General features: G+C 49.1%; 1 protein-coding gene across 2 annotated transcripts in view; it reads left to right on the top strand.

Moving 5' to 3' along the window:
- Positions 1–14,378, top strand: part of CALN1 (calneuron 1) — a 174,097-nt gene extending 159,719 nt beyond the window's left edge. The window contains exons 5-6 of one of the 2 annotated variants that reach the window (XM_054394325.1): positions 5,708–5,861; positions 14,251–14,378. In XM_054394325.1, the coding sequence (XP_054250300.1) occupies positions 5,708–5,861; positions 14,251–14,378 (282 nt within the window). Of the gene's footprint in view, positions 1–5,707; positions 5,874–14,250 lie in introns of both variants that reach the window. The other variant, XM_054394326.1, reaches the window with a different exon arrangement.
- The last annotated feature ends 1,319 nt before the right edge of the window (positions 14,379–15,697 follow it).

Here is a 15,697-nt window from a genome sequence, read left to right as displayed (position 1 = left end):
GAGATACTTCCTCTTCCTAAAAGGCCAAATGACAACATAACAGTAAAAAAAATACTGTCTCCCTACATTAGCATTAATCCTAGAATTATAGAATCAGTCAGGGTTGGAAGGGACCACAAGGATCAGCCAGTCCCAACCCCCCTGCCATGGGCAGGGACACCTCACACTACAGCAGGCTGGCCACAGCCTCATCCAGCCTGGCTGCAAACACCTCCAGGGATGGGGCCTCAGCCACTTCCCTGGACAACACATTCCAGGCTCTCACCACTCTCATGGGGAAGAACTTCTTCCTCACATCCAGCCTGAATCTCCCCACTTCCAGCTTTATTCCATTCCCCCCAGTCCTATCACTACCTGAGAGCCTAAAAAGCTTAAAAGCAAGAGCTGAGGGTGCAGCAACAGATGCTTCTTTGTAAGGAGAACAATTATTTCCCACTGGATAGATTAGCTGGTGCAGGGAGACCCAAAATGCCACCAGTCATTATTGTTTCCACATTGGTAAGATTAGTTAACAGCCATGGTTGTGGTTGTGATCGTAGAGTCACAGCAGCATTCTGGCTGGGAAAAGACCTTTAGGATCATCAAGTCCAACCATAATCCAGGTAGTTTGAAGCAAAGCAGCAGGCAGCATCACTGCAGGCTCTGCAGAAGCTTGTTAGTGATAATCAGAGAATCACAGAATTGTCAGGGTTGGAAGGGAGCTCAAGGCTCAGCCAGTTCCAACCCCCTGCCATGGGCAGGGACACCTCACACTACAGCAGGCTGCTCACAGTCACATCCAGCCTGGCTGCAAAAACCTCCAGGGATGAGGCTTCCACCACCTCCCTGGGCAACCTCTGACCAGTCTCTCACCACCCGCATGGGGAAGAATTTCTTCCTAATATTCAATCTAAATCTCCCCATTTCTAGTTTTGTTCCATCCCTCCTAGTCCTACTGTTACCTGACACCCTAAAAATAATACTGGTGTAAGAGGGAGACCAAGCAAAGACTTCTAAGACTGAAAGGAGAGGAGCAGCATGTGGCAGCAGAGGCAATGGTGTGTCCTGAGGAGAGTTTTCACACCTGGGACTCCCTCACAGCTCTGGAGGGAGCCTCAGCCAAAGATGTGCTTCCAACACAGGTCATTGTCATAGAATCAGAGAACAGTTTGGGGTGGAAAGGACCTTAAAGTTCATCTAATTCCAACCCCTCTGCCATGGCAGGGACACCTCTTACTAGATCAGGTTGCTCAAGACCCCATCCAAGGTAGCTTTGAATACATCAAAGCGTTGGAGGCATCACAGCTTCTAGGGGCAATCTGTTCCATTGTCTCAGCCCCCTCATGGGAAGGATTTCTTCCTCATGTCTCATCTAAATCTCTCTGCTTCCACTTTGAAGCCATCAGCCCTTGTCCTGTCACTCCATGCCTTTGTACAAAGTCCCTCTCCAGCTCTCCTGTAGCTCCCTTCAAATGCTGGAAAGCTGCTCCCAGGTCTCCTTGGAGGCTTTTCTTCTCCAAGCTGAATAATGCCCACTCTCTCAGCCTGTTTTCATAGCAGAGATGCTCCAGCCCTCTGAACATCTTTGTGGGCCTCCTCTGGACCCACTCTAACAATTCCATGTCCTTGTGTTGGGAGCTCCAGAGCTTAACACAAGACTCCTGGTGGGGGTCTCATCAGCCCAGAGTAGATGGGGTACAGTGAGGCAGATCCTGAAGCAGTCAATTGTCTTTTAATCACCACAAGGCCAGGAGGCAAGCACCATGTTGGAGGTCCTTTGTTCTCAGCTATCCTGCCCATGTAAATGTTGTGAGGACTTCCAGTAAGTCTTAAGGAGCTTCACACATCCCTGCTGATGTCCTCGAGCTGCAGGTCTCAGAGATGCTGCTCTGGGCTGTGCAGCACTCACAGGAGTGACAACCATCTGGTGATGGTTGGACAGAGGTTTTGGAGAGCTTCTGGAAAGACTGATCCCTGAAGGGGAAAAAACAAAGCCATCAACTACAGGAGAAAAGTTTGTACTGGACTTAGAGAGCCAAGAACAGCAAGGAAACTCCAACACAGGCTGAACATCACAGCCTAATGAGATGGGGTAATGCAGCCCCACACAGATGGGCTGCTTCTGTTGGTATGAAGTGGCCACTAGGATGAAATGAGGGATTTGGCATATGGGTGGACTTGGAAAGTCACTGGGACTTAAGTTCAGGTCTGAGTTTCCTCAAGACAAAGACCCCAAAGGAATGCAGGGCTGGGTGGTAGGTGAGGGAGAGCTGCAAACCCCGGGCAGCCTCAAGGCACTCTGCAAACCTCCACTAACTGCACCTCCCAACACCACTGTAAAGAGCAACCATGTGAATTAACCCTCCCCTCATCTCCACCCCTCTGGTTGCCAAGAGAAACACTTCTCCTGCCCCTGCTGGCTGTGAAGCACACAGCTGCTCTGCTCCTCTTCCTCTTGTAACATTAAAGAAAGCAGAAGATGGGAGGAGTGAGGTTTCCTCATGCACCACAAAGCAGGCTGGAAATTTGTGACTGAATTCCAAGGGGGATTTGCAGTCCTGCTTTGAACTGTGCAGCGAGGAGCCACTGGTGACAATCGTGTGCTGACTCTTTTCAGCTGGGCAGCAGGAACATTGAATCTCTGGGGAAGAAGGACAGAAGGGAAAAAAAACCCCAAACATCTAATCCCCCAGACTTGCTTTTCAAAGAACTCAGATGGGGTAAAATGAGGAAGCTGGGATTTTGCCCCTGCTGTCTGTGCTTCCACATATTTTCTGCAGCAGGTTTTCAATTGCTGCAGGAAATAAACAAATTAGAACTGCAGAACTGAGTGTTTCTAAGCATAGATGGCTAAAGATGGATGGATGCTTGACAACAAGCTCACCAGGAGTCAGCAGTCTGCTTTCATGGCCAAGAAGGCCAATGGTATCTTGAGGTGCATTAAGAAGAACGTGGCCAGCAGGTTGGGGAGATTCTCCTTTCCTTCTACTCTGCCCTAGTGAGGCCACATCTGGAGTCCTGGGTCCAGTTCTGGGCTCCCCAGTTCAAGAGAGACAGGGAACTGCTGGAAAGAACCCAAGAGAGGCTAAAAAGATGCTGAGGAACCTGGAGCATCTCTGTGAGGAGGAAAGGATAAGAGACCTGGGGCTGTTTATCCTGAGGAAGAGCAGCCTGATAGGGAAGCTGCTCAATACCCAGCAAAAGATAGAGGGTGGGGGGGGGGCAATAGGATGAGCCTGGACTCTTTTCAGTGGTGCCCAGTGACAGGACAAGGAGCAAACAGACAAACTAGAACAGTGGAGGTACCACCTGAACATGAGGAGAAATTTCTTTCCTGTGAGGGTGAGAGAGCCCTGGAGCAGACTGCCCAGGGAAGTTGTGGAGTCTCCTTCTCTGGAGAGATTCCAGACCCACCTGGACATTGTGATGTTGGGCAAGCTCCTGTGGGTGACCCTGCTTTTGCAGGGACTGGATGATCTCCAGAGGTCCCTTCCAACCCCCACCATGCTGGGGTTCTATGATACATCTATATGAATGTGTAGGGATCTGCCTGTGCACACACAGACACACACATGCTCCAGAGCCCAGACTGAATTGAAGTGGGAGCTGGGAGCTGGGGTTATTTAGCCTGGAGAGGAGGAGGCTCAGGGGAGACCTTATTGCTCTCTACAACTACTTGAAAGGAGGCTGTAGCCAGGTGGGGGTTGGTCTCTTCTCCCAGGCAACCAGCACCAGAACAAGAGGACACAGTCTCAAGCTGCACCAGGGCAAGTTTAGGCTCGAGGTGAGGACAAAGCTCTTCACAGAGTGATTTGCCACTGGAATGTGCTGCTTAGGGAGGTGGTGGAGTCACCATCCCTGGAGGTGTTCAAAAAAAGCTTGGATGTGGCACTTGGAGCCAAGGTTTAGTTGTCAGAAGGTGTCAGGTATTAAGTAATAGGTTGGACTTGATGATCTCTGAGGTCTTTTCCAACTGGCTGATTCTGTGATGCTGTGATTGTTTCCCTTATTTAATCACTCAGAACATTAATGGGTTTGCTTCTGTGCAATGAGGTGTGCAGCACTGGTCAGAGAAGATAACCTTAGAGCAGCTCAGAACTGATAAGATTTGTCCTGTCCTTATTAGGTGAGAGGGAACTCAGCAGTGGGCATTTCTTGCTGCATCATTTCCAGAGCACCAGCTCTGCAATCCAAGCACAGGAAGTCACCACGCAGCAGGCTGCAGGAGCAGGCACACATTTGCATCTCCTGTCTTCCACTGCAGTGTTGAGCCAGAGGTGTTTGGCCTTTCTTCAGGTTTCTTGAAGCTGGGTGGTGTCATGGAGGGTGTACAAGTCCTGATGCTCATTGCTAGCTGGAGACAACCCTCTGGTTTGGGTGGGGTTGAGATGATGATCATCAGAACATGTGGCCAGCAGGAGCAGGGAAGTGATTGTGCCCCTGTACTGGGCACTGGTGAGGCTGCACTCAAATACTAGGTTCAGGTTTGGGCCACTCACTCCAAGAAGGACATTGAGGGGCTGGAGTGACCCCCTGGTGAAGGGTCTGGAGAACAGGGCTGGTGAGGAGCAGCTGAGGGAGCTGGGGTTGCCGAGTCAGGAGAAAAGGAGGCTGAGAGGAAACCTCATTGCTCTCTACAACTCCCCGGAAGGAAGTTGGAGTGAGGTAGGGGTCAGTCTCTTCTCCCTAGTATCAGATGACAGAATGAAGGAAATTATCTGAGATTGCACCAGGGGAGGTTTAGGTTGGAGATTAGGATTGGTCAGGCACAGGCACCGGCTGCCCAGGGAGGTGGTTGAATCCCCATCCCTTGAGGTGTTCAAGAAAACCATGGACATGGCACTTTGGGACATGGTTTAATGGCCGTGGTGGTGATAGACTGAAGGTTGGACTCTATTAGCTTAGAGGTCTCTTCCAACCAAAACATTTCTATTATTCTGTGATCTGCAGCACAGTGGGAGACTGGGGATGGCTGTGAGAATTTCCACTGGTGGCTCAGAGAGCCTCTTCTCCTCACCTGGCACTGCAAGTCAGCCAGTGTGAATGTCCTCTCTTCTGCACCATTAGCAGATACTAACAGCACAAACCTTACACATGTGCAAAGGTCCTCTGCTGCAAAATGTTCATTTCTATGTATTCTGCAGGAATCATCTGGGGTTGATATCTGGTATGTGTAAGAACAACATTTACCTCCTGGATCCACAGCAGAAGTCAGCTAAAAGGGAAATGTTCTCTGCTTGTGCTCACCATGCAGGCACAACTGGTGAGTTAGAAGGAAACAAAAAAACAAGAGGCAGAGACAAGGTGGTGGCTCATGGCAAGGTGTAAGAGCTACCAGGGGAATCTCTCAGGGTTTTCTTTCTTTTGGGATGGTCAGGACTGGTACTGGATTGCTGTATCTCCAGCCTGGAAGACCATCCCTGGCTTAGGGCTGTGTTTCTCTCCTGCTCTACCAGCATTAAGGAAGCTGGCAAGAGCTCTAGCAACATTCATTTGCAGCACTCACACTGTTAGTGTTAAATGAACCCAAAAGAGCAGCAACCGTTTGCAAAGTCAGATTGAGGTACTGAAATGAGGTTGGAAAACAAACAAACCAAACCAAACCAAACAAAAAAAAAAAAACCCACCCCAGAAGTGGGGAGCTGTGTCATGCCCACATGCCTCTCGCTTTCCCCAAGCACCATCTCTGCTGCTGGAGGCTGAGTCTAACCCCATCCTCTTCCCACAGTTCGACATGCAAAGGATCACGCTGGAAGAGCTGAAACACATCCTCTACCACGCCTTCCGGGACCACCTGACGATGAAGGACATCGAGAACATCATCATCAACGAGGAGGAGAGCCTCAATGAGAACTCAGGCAACTGCCAAACAGAGTTTGAAGGTGAGGGGCAAGGTGTCTGTGTTTCTCTACGGTTGTCCTCTTTCTGCTTTGGCTGGAACGCTCAGATCCACCACACACAAAGGGCAAGGGTACATAGAACGGGCCCGGCTGGAAGGGACCTCCAGAGGTCACCCAGTCTGACCTCCCTGCAGTCAGCAGGGACATCCCCAACTAGATCAGGCTGCCCAGGGCCTTCTTGAGCCTCACTTTGAATATCTCCAGGGAAGGAGCCTCAACCACCTCCCTGGGCAACCTGTTCCAGTCTTCCACCACCCTCATAGTGAAGAACTTCTTCCTGATATCCAATCTAAATCTGCTCCTCTCTAGTTTGAAGCCATTGCCCCTTGGCCTGTCACTGCAGGCCTTTGCAAACAGTCTCTCCCCATCCTTCCTGTAAGCTCCCTTCAGGTACTGGCAGGCTGCTGTTAGGTCTCCCCAGAGCCTCCTCTTCTCCAGTCTGAACACCCTCAGCTCCCTCAGCCTGTCCTGGTAGCAGAGATACTCCAATCCCCTGATCATTTTTGTGGCCCTCCTCTGGACCCTCTTCATCAGGTCCATGTCCTTCCTATATTGAGGGCTCCAGACCTGCACACAGCACTCCAGGGGAGGTCTCACCAGAGCAGAGCAAAGTGGCAGAATCACCTCTCTGGCTCTCCTGGCAACACATTTTTTGATGCAGCCCAGTCTGTGATTTGCCTTCTGTGCTGCAAGCTCACACTGCCTGCTGATGTCCAGCTTCTTGTCCATCATCACCCCCAAATCCTTTTCCACAGGGCTGCTTTCTAAATGGATACATGGAGTTAGCATGGAGTTATTTTAGAGTAAGCAGCAATGAGAGGTAACCCTGCTCATGGTGGGGAGGTTGGAGTAGAGGATATCTAAGGGCCCTTCCAACCTAAGCTGTTCTATGACACACTTAGAGAGCTTGAGAGCTGCCATTAGCCTTCTTCTATGTGGTCTGAGTAAAGCTGCTCCTGTCTCAGGCAGGAGGATGAACTAGTGGCTGCTTTGCTTCATGGTCCTCCTTCCTCTGATGGGATTCAGGCAGAAGCATGTGCAACCACCAACAGACCTCAGCTTTCACAGTGGATTTTGCACTTTGATCAGAGCTAACACTGGCAAGAACATTCCCTCTTTTAAGCTACCTTGGGAGAAGAATTTTCTTGTCCAGGGGAATTTGTGCTGCTCCAAAGCATTGCTGGTTGGAACAACTAAACAGATACAAATCATCTCAAAGTGCAGAAAAGTCTAGGATGACACCTACAGAGGATCTTGGGGTTTGTGTGCACTACCCTGGGACAGCTACTGTGCTTCCCACACACAGTGATGCCACTTCATGGCCTCAAGTTGCTCCAGGGGAGGTTTGTGTTGGGTATTAGGAAACATTTCTTAACTGCAACAGTGGGCAGGCATTGGAACAGGCTGCCCAGGGAGGTGGTGGAGTCACCATCCTTGGAGGAGTTTAAGAAACCTGTAGGCATGGCACTTGGGGCCATGGTTTAATGGCTGTGGTAGTGTTGAGTTGCTGGTTGGGCTTGATCCTCCTAGAGATCTTTTCCAGCCTTTAGGATTCTGTGATTCTTTGGTTCATACAGGCCATCTTGGGGGAAATTCTGAAGCTCTGAGGGGTCAAAGGGCACCAGGAAGAGACACTGAAGAGTCTTGAAAAGAAAGCAAAGGCTAACCACATTAGTGCCAATTCTCAGCCTGGCTAATTAACAGCGTTCAGCAGCTCTCTCCAGCACACTCACCCTCTGCTAAATACTGCAGAGAAGATGTGGAAGAGCACAGCTGAATTTTAAGAAGCCTGCAGGAGGGAGGCAAGCAGCAAGGCTCCTTGAATCAAGCCAAACAACACTTTTTTTTTTTTCCCCCTCCTCCTGAAGAGCAGCTGGGAGGAAGAGATGCTCACTGACATGAATGGAGTTGCTGTTCCCCACTGACCTGCTGAGTCAGGGGAGACATGGGCCAGCTGTCACCGTGGGGAGAGGCATGCAGGCTGCTTCCAGCTTTGCTGCTTGGGTGAACTATCCCAGCTGCAGACACACAGATGAAAAGGGTCTGAAAGCCTAAATGCTCAGCATCTCATTTTGGAAGTCCCAGCTTCCAAAAGTACAGCCAGAACAGCTTTTCTCGTGGGCTGTCGGCCTTGCTGGTGCTAGGCAGAACCTGGAAGCAAACCAGAGCCTTTTTTAGATGTTGTTAGAAACACACACACACAGAGGCATGGAAGAATGCACCAGGGAATAAAGATCCACTGAGCACTGTCAACAAAGATGCAAAGTCTTGCTTCAGGTCCCAGAAGAAGGGAATGGTTCTGGTCCATGGCAGCTCTGACGTCAGCATTGCTCCCAGGAATGACAGCCTGAGAGCAGGTGGTGTCCCTGCAAGCTCTTCATGCTGAACATACCATTATCTGAGTGACCCACTTGTGCCTTCATCATTCCCACTTCCCAAACACTTAGATCCCTACAGGTCTCAAAAGCAAAAATTATAGGGCCCTGGAGGCACGGATCAATGGCACTGAGGGAGTTGCTGTCAAGAAGGTTGGACAGCATCTCAGTCTGGCTTTAAATGGCTGTACAGAAGTGTCTCCATGTGAACCCCTCACTTAAATTGGGGGAGTGGAGGAGATGCTTTTTGGGTATAATTCCTCCAGCTTCTTTCAGGTGCTGCCTTGGGAGGAGATGAATTACCTCTTGAAAAGCACCTTTTGCTTTCAACTGTAGAGGTAGCCTAAAGGGGCTGGCTTGGAGGCTCACATCTGTGGTTAATGTACTTCTCAGCCACCCCGCTGAGGTGCCTTTAATTATGGGCAGGAATGAAGCCAAGATAAACCCCAGTGGTTTTCACTGAGATTGGGGAATGGCTCCTAAGCAAAGAGATATAGCAGATAGTTTTCAGCAGTACCTTGCTGAGATGGGGGAATCTCTACTCAGTGTCACCTCAGGGTGTGCTCTTCACATGAAAGTGAAGCCTCGAAACCCTTCTCTGTGTTGTGGACAGAGACATTGCCCTTTCTCCACACCAGGGGCTGGCTGGCTCAGCCCCAAGAGGTGCTAAACAACATTGCTATTGACACAAATCCATGCAGATTTCTGTCATTCTCACCATTTTGCCATCTTGGCTTCTTGTCTTGACAAGATCTTCATGACTACATAATATTCTTCCTCTCTCAACACAGATGCTGTAGCTTATCTCTCTCTCTTGTACTCATCCACACACATTTGGATTAAACACAAATATTCATCTTCAAACAATATTCATATTATGGGCAGGGACAAGTCCAGGCTTTTGTTCAGTTCACTGGGAACATTAGAGTCATTAGCAAGATGTCAGATCTAGGCTTACATGACATCTTTCCCTCCTACACGTTTCTAGGGGTTCTCATTTGCCTTCTTCTTGATGAAGAGCAATGAAAATGAAAATGTCCAACTCCCAAGTACAAGCAGCCCATACCAGAGCCCCAATCAAGAAGGGAAGCACAGTTATGTCTTCAGCCCTTCTCTCCATTTTTTATTAATGCTTAGGGCAGGAAAATGGAGTTGAGAGCCAAAAAGAATGTGGGTTTGGATGAGAAGAGACACAAGCAAAGGACAGTTGTTTGCAGCAACGTTGTACTGCCAAAATTTTATAGCACAAAAATCATTTGTCTGGCAGTTCACAGAATGCTAGGGGTTGGAAGGGATCTCTGGAGATCATTCAGTCCAGAGCAAATCCACCTTGAGCAGGTTGTTCAGGACAGCATCCAGGTGGGTTTTGAATGACTCCAGAGATGGAGACTCCACCACCTCTCTGGGCAGCCTGCTGCAGTGCTCTACCATCCTCAACATAAAGAAGTTCCTCCTCATGTTTAGATGGAACTTCCTGTGTTCAGTTTTGTGCCCATTCCCTCTTGTCCTGTCACTGGGCACCACTGACAAAAGCCTGGTCCCATCCTCCTGACACCTGCCCTTTAAGTATTGATCACCATTGATACGATCCCCCCGGGTCTGTGCTTCTCCAGGCTAAACAGCCCCAAGTCCCTCAGCCTTTCCTCATAAGACAGATGTTCTGGTTCCTTATATTTAAGGTTGGACTAGATGATCCTTGAGGTGCCTCCCAACCTGGTGTTCTATGAACCTATGAATCCATGAATCCAAACACTCATGACCTTAATCTTGTGGCAAACAAAAGTGCTGGCTGGTTAGGGTGACCTAGGCTGTCTGCAGTGGGTACTTCATCCTCAGCCTTGACATTCCCATTAACTGGATGTGTACAAGAGGTGCCACCACTCCCCCCTCTCTCCACCCCCAGAGAAGGACTAGGAGGATCCACTCTGCAGATAAGGGCTTGGGAATGAAAAACTGCCCTCTGAAAATGGAAATCACAATATCACAGGAGATTAGAGGTTGGAAGGGACCTCCAGAGATCATCAGGTCCAACTCCCCAGCCAAAGCAGGATCACTTAGGGTAGTCTGCACAGGAATGCATCCAGGTGGGTATGGAAAGTCTCCAGAGAAGGAGACTCCACAACCTCCCTGGGCAGCTGTGGCAGTTTAGGCTGGGTAGCAGTGTAGTGGTTATCACGTTCGCCTGACATGCGAAAGGTCCCTGGTTCGGAACCAGGCGGAAACACCAAAAAATCTGTGCTGGTTTGAGGCCAGACAGATCGTCTCTTGCCCCGAAAGGGACAAAAGAATGAGACTCACACAAACGGATTGGAGAGTGATGGAAAGTTTAAATGGAAAAGCGATTGGTGAAGCTTCAGAGAACTACAAACTACACAGCATAGTGGAAAAGAACGTCCTAAAGTATACAGAACCCCTCACAGAATTCCCAAAGGCTTCCCAATCCTCCCTTCCTCCCACCTGAGGGTCTACCCAAAACCCCCAGGGCTCTTTCCTCCCCCCCCCCCCCCCCCCCCTCAAACTGCTAGGCAAGTCTCAGGCTGGCCAGGTCTGAGACTGCCCCCCCCCTCCATTCTCCTCCTGGCACTAGACCCAGACAGGCCTAAGTGGCCTTAAGGATACTCCCCCGGCATTACCCGATAAGAGAGGACATCTCCCATGGGAGCAGAGAGGGAAGAAATAAGATAATAAGAAAGATAATGACTTTACAGATGGATTTATAGGGCGCAGGGTAGAAATACGCCGTTTCCTGTGTCCACCCCTATTGGGTGGGCACCCAGGACACCAGAGGTGTAATTTAAGTGGCAGTGGCAGGGGGCACCCAGCCTAAACTGCCACAACAGCCTGTTCCAGGGCTCTGTCAGCCTCACTATAAAGAAGTAACTGCATCCAGCCAGAGCAAGCAAATATCACTCACCTTTGGCAAGGCTGTAACAGAAGCCACTCTAAATACACAGAAGTTGTTCATGTCTAGTCCCCTGATAGGACTAGGGGGAATGGAATAAAGCTGGAAGTGGGGAGATTCAGACTGGACATGAGGAAGAAGTTCTTCCCCATGAGAGTGGTGAGAGCCTGGAATGGGTTGTCCAGGGAGGTGGTTGAGGCCCCATCCCTGGAGGTGTTTGCAGCCAGGCTGGATGAGGCTGTGGCCAGCCTGCTGTAGTGTGAGGTGTCCCTGCCCATGGCAGGGGGGTTGGAACTGGCTGATCCTTGTGGTCCCTTTCAACCCTGACTGATTCTATAATTCTATGATTCTATGTGAGAAAGCCTTTTTCTGCAGGCAAGGCTCTCAGCACTGCTCATCTGAAACCCACCATGGGCACTGTGACCAGCCCAGCAGCCACAACCAGTACACTGATGTACCCTGAAATGGGCTGCACCCATTAATCCCAGGTCCTTGTGCAGACATTATAATGACAGTAGCTCTGTCTCTGGTACCATGGTGAGTCCTCCTCCAGCCTGTCCTCTACAACTGGAGAAGATGAAGGATGACCCAACCTCAGTTTTCCTTGGCTCCTGAGATCTCATTGACATTGGGCAGTTTGTGAGTTTTCTCCCCACTAAGAGTTCAGGAAATCTCCAAAGGATCTTAGGCTCTGACTTGAAGGATCTGACCTGACTTGACCTGGCTCTGACTTGAATGTTCAGGGAACCAGCTCACATCCAAACCCAGGCATGTCTCATAGGAATTCAAAACTCCTGCTGGCAACCCGCTGCAAAACAGAGCAAGCATCCAGCCTTGTGCCAAGGCCAGCTATGGAAATCAACAGGGAAGCTAAGATAGAACCATGCAGTGGTTTTAGCAAGTCACAGCATGATTCCTCCTTGATCAACTTGAAACAAAATCAAAATTAAATAAAGTAAGTCAAATACTAAAAATCCTAACCCTCTCTGCATTTCAACTGGCACAAATTGCTCTCACCTCTTTGACAACCCTTCTGCAAACATTCATGTGAAAAGGTTCTTCAGAAGCCTGATTTTGCTTCGGCACAGAACGTTTAAGGAGAAATGATCAACCTGCTGTGCATACTCATGGGAACTATCACAGAGGGGTTTCAAGTGCTGTCAGGGAGCACATCTTAAATCTCTGCTCATTTCCCTCTGCTCATTACTCTGCCCTGGTGAGGCCATGTCTGGAATATTGTGTCCAGTTCTGGGGCTCTCAGTTCAAGAAGGACCTCAGGGAACTGCTTAAAGAGTCCAGCACAGAGCCACGAAAATGATGAAGGGAGTGGAAGATCTTCCTTACAAGGACAGACTGAGGGAGCTGGGGCTCTTCAACTTGGAGAAGAGGAGACTAAGAAGTGACCTCATTAATAAGGGCTGATTGCCAAGAGGATGGAGCCAGGCTCTGCTGGGCAATGCCCAATGACAGCACAAGGGGCAGTGGTGGAAGCTGAGGCATAGGAAGTTCCATGGAAACAGGAGGAAGAATTATTTCACTGCAAGGGTGAAGAACACTGGAACAGGCTGCCCCGGGGGGGTTGTGGAGTCTTCCTTTCTGGAGATATTCAAAACCCACCTGGATGTGTTCCTGTGTGGCCTGGTAGAGGTGATCCTGCTCTGACAAGGGAGTTGGACTGGATGAGCTTTCGAGGTCCCTTCCAACCCCTAACATTCTGTGATTCTGTGATTCCCAGTGGACCTGGCTGAGTCAAAGGGGTTCAAAGAAGACCAATATTTCCAAGTAAAGAATGTTAGGGAGAACTTCATAAAGAGCTTAAAGGAAATAGAGCTAGAGCAAAACATACCTATATGCACTTGAAGGGTTTAAAAGCCAAGATGAGAGAGAAAGGGGTTCCTGGAGTATGAGAGGGTGGTCTGCCAGGAAAGTAGGTTTGGGAGCAGTGAAAGGTAAGGTGGATTATCTGGAAAGAAGATGTGGAGTCTCCTTTTCTGGAGCCTTTCATAACCTACCTGGACATGTGGGAAATGGATCTGCTGGAGCAGGTGCAGAGGAGGGCCACAAAGATGATCACAGGGCTGGAACATCTCTCCTGCAAAGACAGGCTGGAGAAGAGAAGGCTCTGGGGAGACCTTAAAGCTGCATTTCAGTATCTCAAGGGGACCTACAGAAAGGCTGAGGAGGGACTGTTTAGAAGGACCTGTGGGGATAGGACAAGGGGCAATGGCTTGAAACTGGAGCAGGGGAGATTGAGGTTGGACATAAGGAGGAAGTTCTTTACACTGGGAGTGGTGAAAACAGCTTGTCCAGAGACGCAGCTGAGGCCCCAGACCTTCAAGGAGGTGTTCATGGAGACATATAAGGTCGAACTTAATGTGGCCCTGAGCAGCCTGATTTAGTTGGAAGTGTCCCTGCTGCCTGCAGGGGGGTTGGATAAGATGACCTTTGAGGGTCCGTTCCAACTCAATGCATTCAGTGATTCTGTGACAGTGATCCCAGGCAAGCTGATCTATGTGACCCTGTGTTAGCAGAGGGACTGGACTGGATGATCTCCAGAGGTCCCTTCCAACCCAATGCATTCAGTGATTCTGTGACAGTGATCCCACCAAGCTGATCTGTGTGAACCTGTGTTAGCAGAGGGACTGGACTGGATGATCTCCAGAGGTCCCTTCCAACCCAATGCATTCAGTGATTCTGTGACAGTGATCCCACCAAGCTGATCTATGTGACCCTGTGTTAGCAGAGGGACTGGACTGGATGATCTCCAGAGGTCCCTTCCAACCCAATGCATTCAGTGATTCTGTGACAGTGATCCCACCAAGCTGATCTATGTGACCCTGTGTTAGCAGAGGGACTGGACTGGATGATCTCCAGAGGTCCCTTCCAACCCCCAGCATGCTGGGATGCTGTGACTCTATGAAATACCCCAGCAGGGAGAGGTAAGACATGGCCAGCACAGGGAGTGTCTGAGGTGTGGGCTGGAGGGTTGCGTCAAGGTAACAGTTAGAAGCACAGAAAGCTTTCTGAGCTCTCGGTGGGAAGCAAAGCCATCAGTGGGGCTGAAGGTCTGACCTTTGCCGTGTCTCCCCTGCAGTGCACGCCCAGAAGCAGAACAGACAGACCTGCGTCCGGAAGAGCCTTATCTGCGCCTTCGCCATGGCCTTCATTATAAGCGTGATGCTGATTGCGGCCAACCAGATCCTGCGCAGCGGCATGGAGTAGCCTCTGGCCACCACACTGTGAACCAAACTGACCATGCATGCGCATGCCACCGGGTGAGCTCCCCCCCGAAACCGACTCTCACACAGCAAAGAGACAAGAGGCAGGCAGATAAAGCACCCATCTCGACCAGGAGCCTGAGGCCAGCAGTGTAACTGTGGCTTGTGAAACAACTACATCCTTTTGGCAGGGACATCAAAGGGCTGTCTTAATGCTTTAAAGGTTTTTTTTTTTCTTTTTGGTTGTTTGAGGTTTTTTTTTGTTGTTGGTGTTGTTTCCTAATGCAATAAAAAAAAAGAAAGAAAAAGAAAAAAAAAAGAAGGAAGGAAATAAAGATAAAGAGGGAAGGGAGAAAAAAAAGAGGGGAGGAAGAAAAAAAGAGAAAAGGAAGGAAAAAAGAGAGAAGGAAGAAAAAAAGGGAAAGAAGAAAAAAGAGGGAAGGAAGAAAAAAAAAGGAAGGAAGAGAAAAAGAAGGAAGGAAATAAAAAGAAGGAAGGAAATAAAAAGAAGGAAGGAAATAAAAAGAAGGAAGGAAATAAAAAGAAGGAAGGAAGAAAAAAAGAAGGAAGGAAGAAAAAAAAGAGAGAAGGAAGAAAAAAAGAGGGAAGGAAGAAAAAAAGAGGGAAAGAAGAAAAAAAAGAGGGAAAGAAGAAAAAAAAGAGGGAAAGAAGAAAAAAAGAGGGAAAGAAGAAAAAAAAGAGAAGGAAGAAAAAAGAAGGAAGAAAAAAGAGGGAAGGAAGAAAAAAGAGAGAAGGAAGAAAAAAGAGGGAAGGAAGAAAAAAGAGGGAAGGAAGAAAAAAAGAGGGAAGAAAAAAAAGAGAGAAGGAAGTAAAAGAAAAAGAGGAAGGAATCAAAAAAAAAAAAAAAGAAGGTCTATATACAGGAGTCCCAACTTATTGCTTCAAAGCAGTAAATGGTAACTTTAAAGAGACTTTCAGCCAGCAGCCTGCTTGGCAGTGGGGAGGAGGCACAGCCTCACGACTTGCTGCAGCAGAGCTGTCTTTTAACCTAGGGGCCGACTGACTTTCCGGCGTAGCTCTCCGCTGGCCCCGCGTTCCCAGGAAGTTGATCGTAGCATTGCCACCAAGCAAGTTCCCTTCCTGTTGTTTCACCTACTCCAGCTTCACTTTTGGGGCTGGGTTTTGTTTTGTGGGTTTTTGTTGTTGTTGGTTTTTTTTTTTTTTCCTCTTCCCTTATGACCATGCCTTTGAGTTGATGGCATCAGAGGGGAGCTGGAGCATCCTTGTACAGTGTTTCCAGAATCACACAGAGGAGCGTTCGCCAGCGCCCCACAAAAAATGTCTATTTTTGCTGCTTCGGAA

The sequence above is a fragment of the Indicator indicator genome, chromosome 30, assembly GCF_027791375.1.
Source record: "Indicator indicator isolate 239-I01 chromosome 30, UM_Iind_1.1, whole genome shotgun sequence".
NCBI classification, from domain to species: Eukaryota; Metazoa; Chordata; class Aves; order Piciformes; family Indicatoridae; genus Indicator; species Indicator indicator.
The sequence above is the reverse complement of the archived record's forward strand: the minus strand, read 5'-3'. Positions and strand labels throughout refer to the sequence as shown.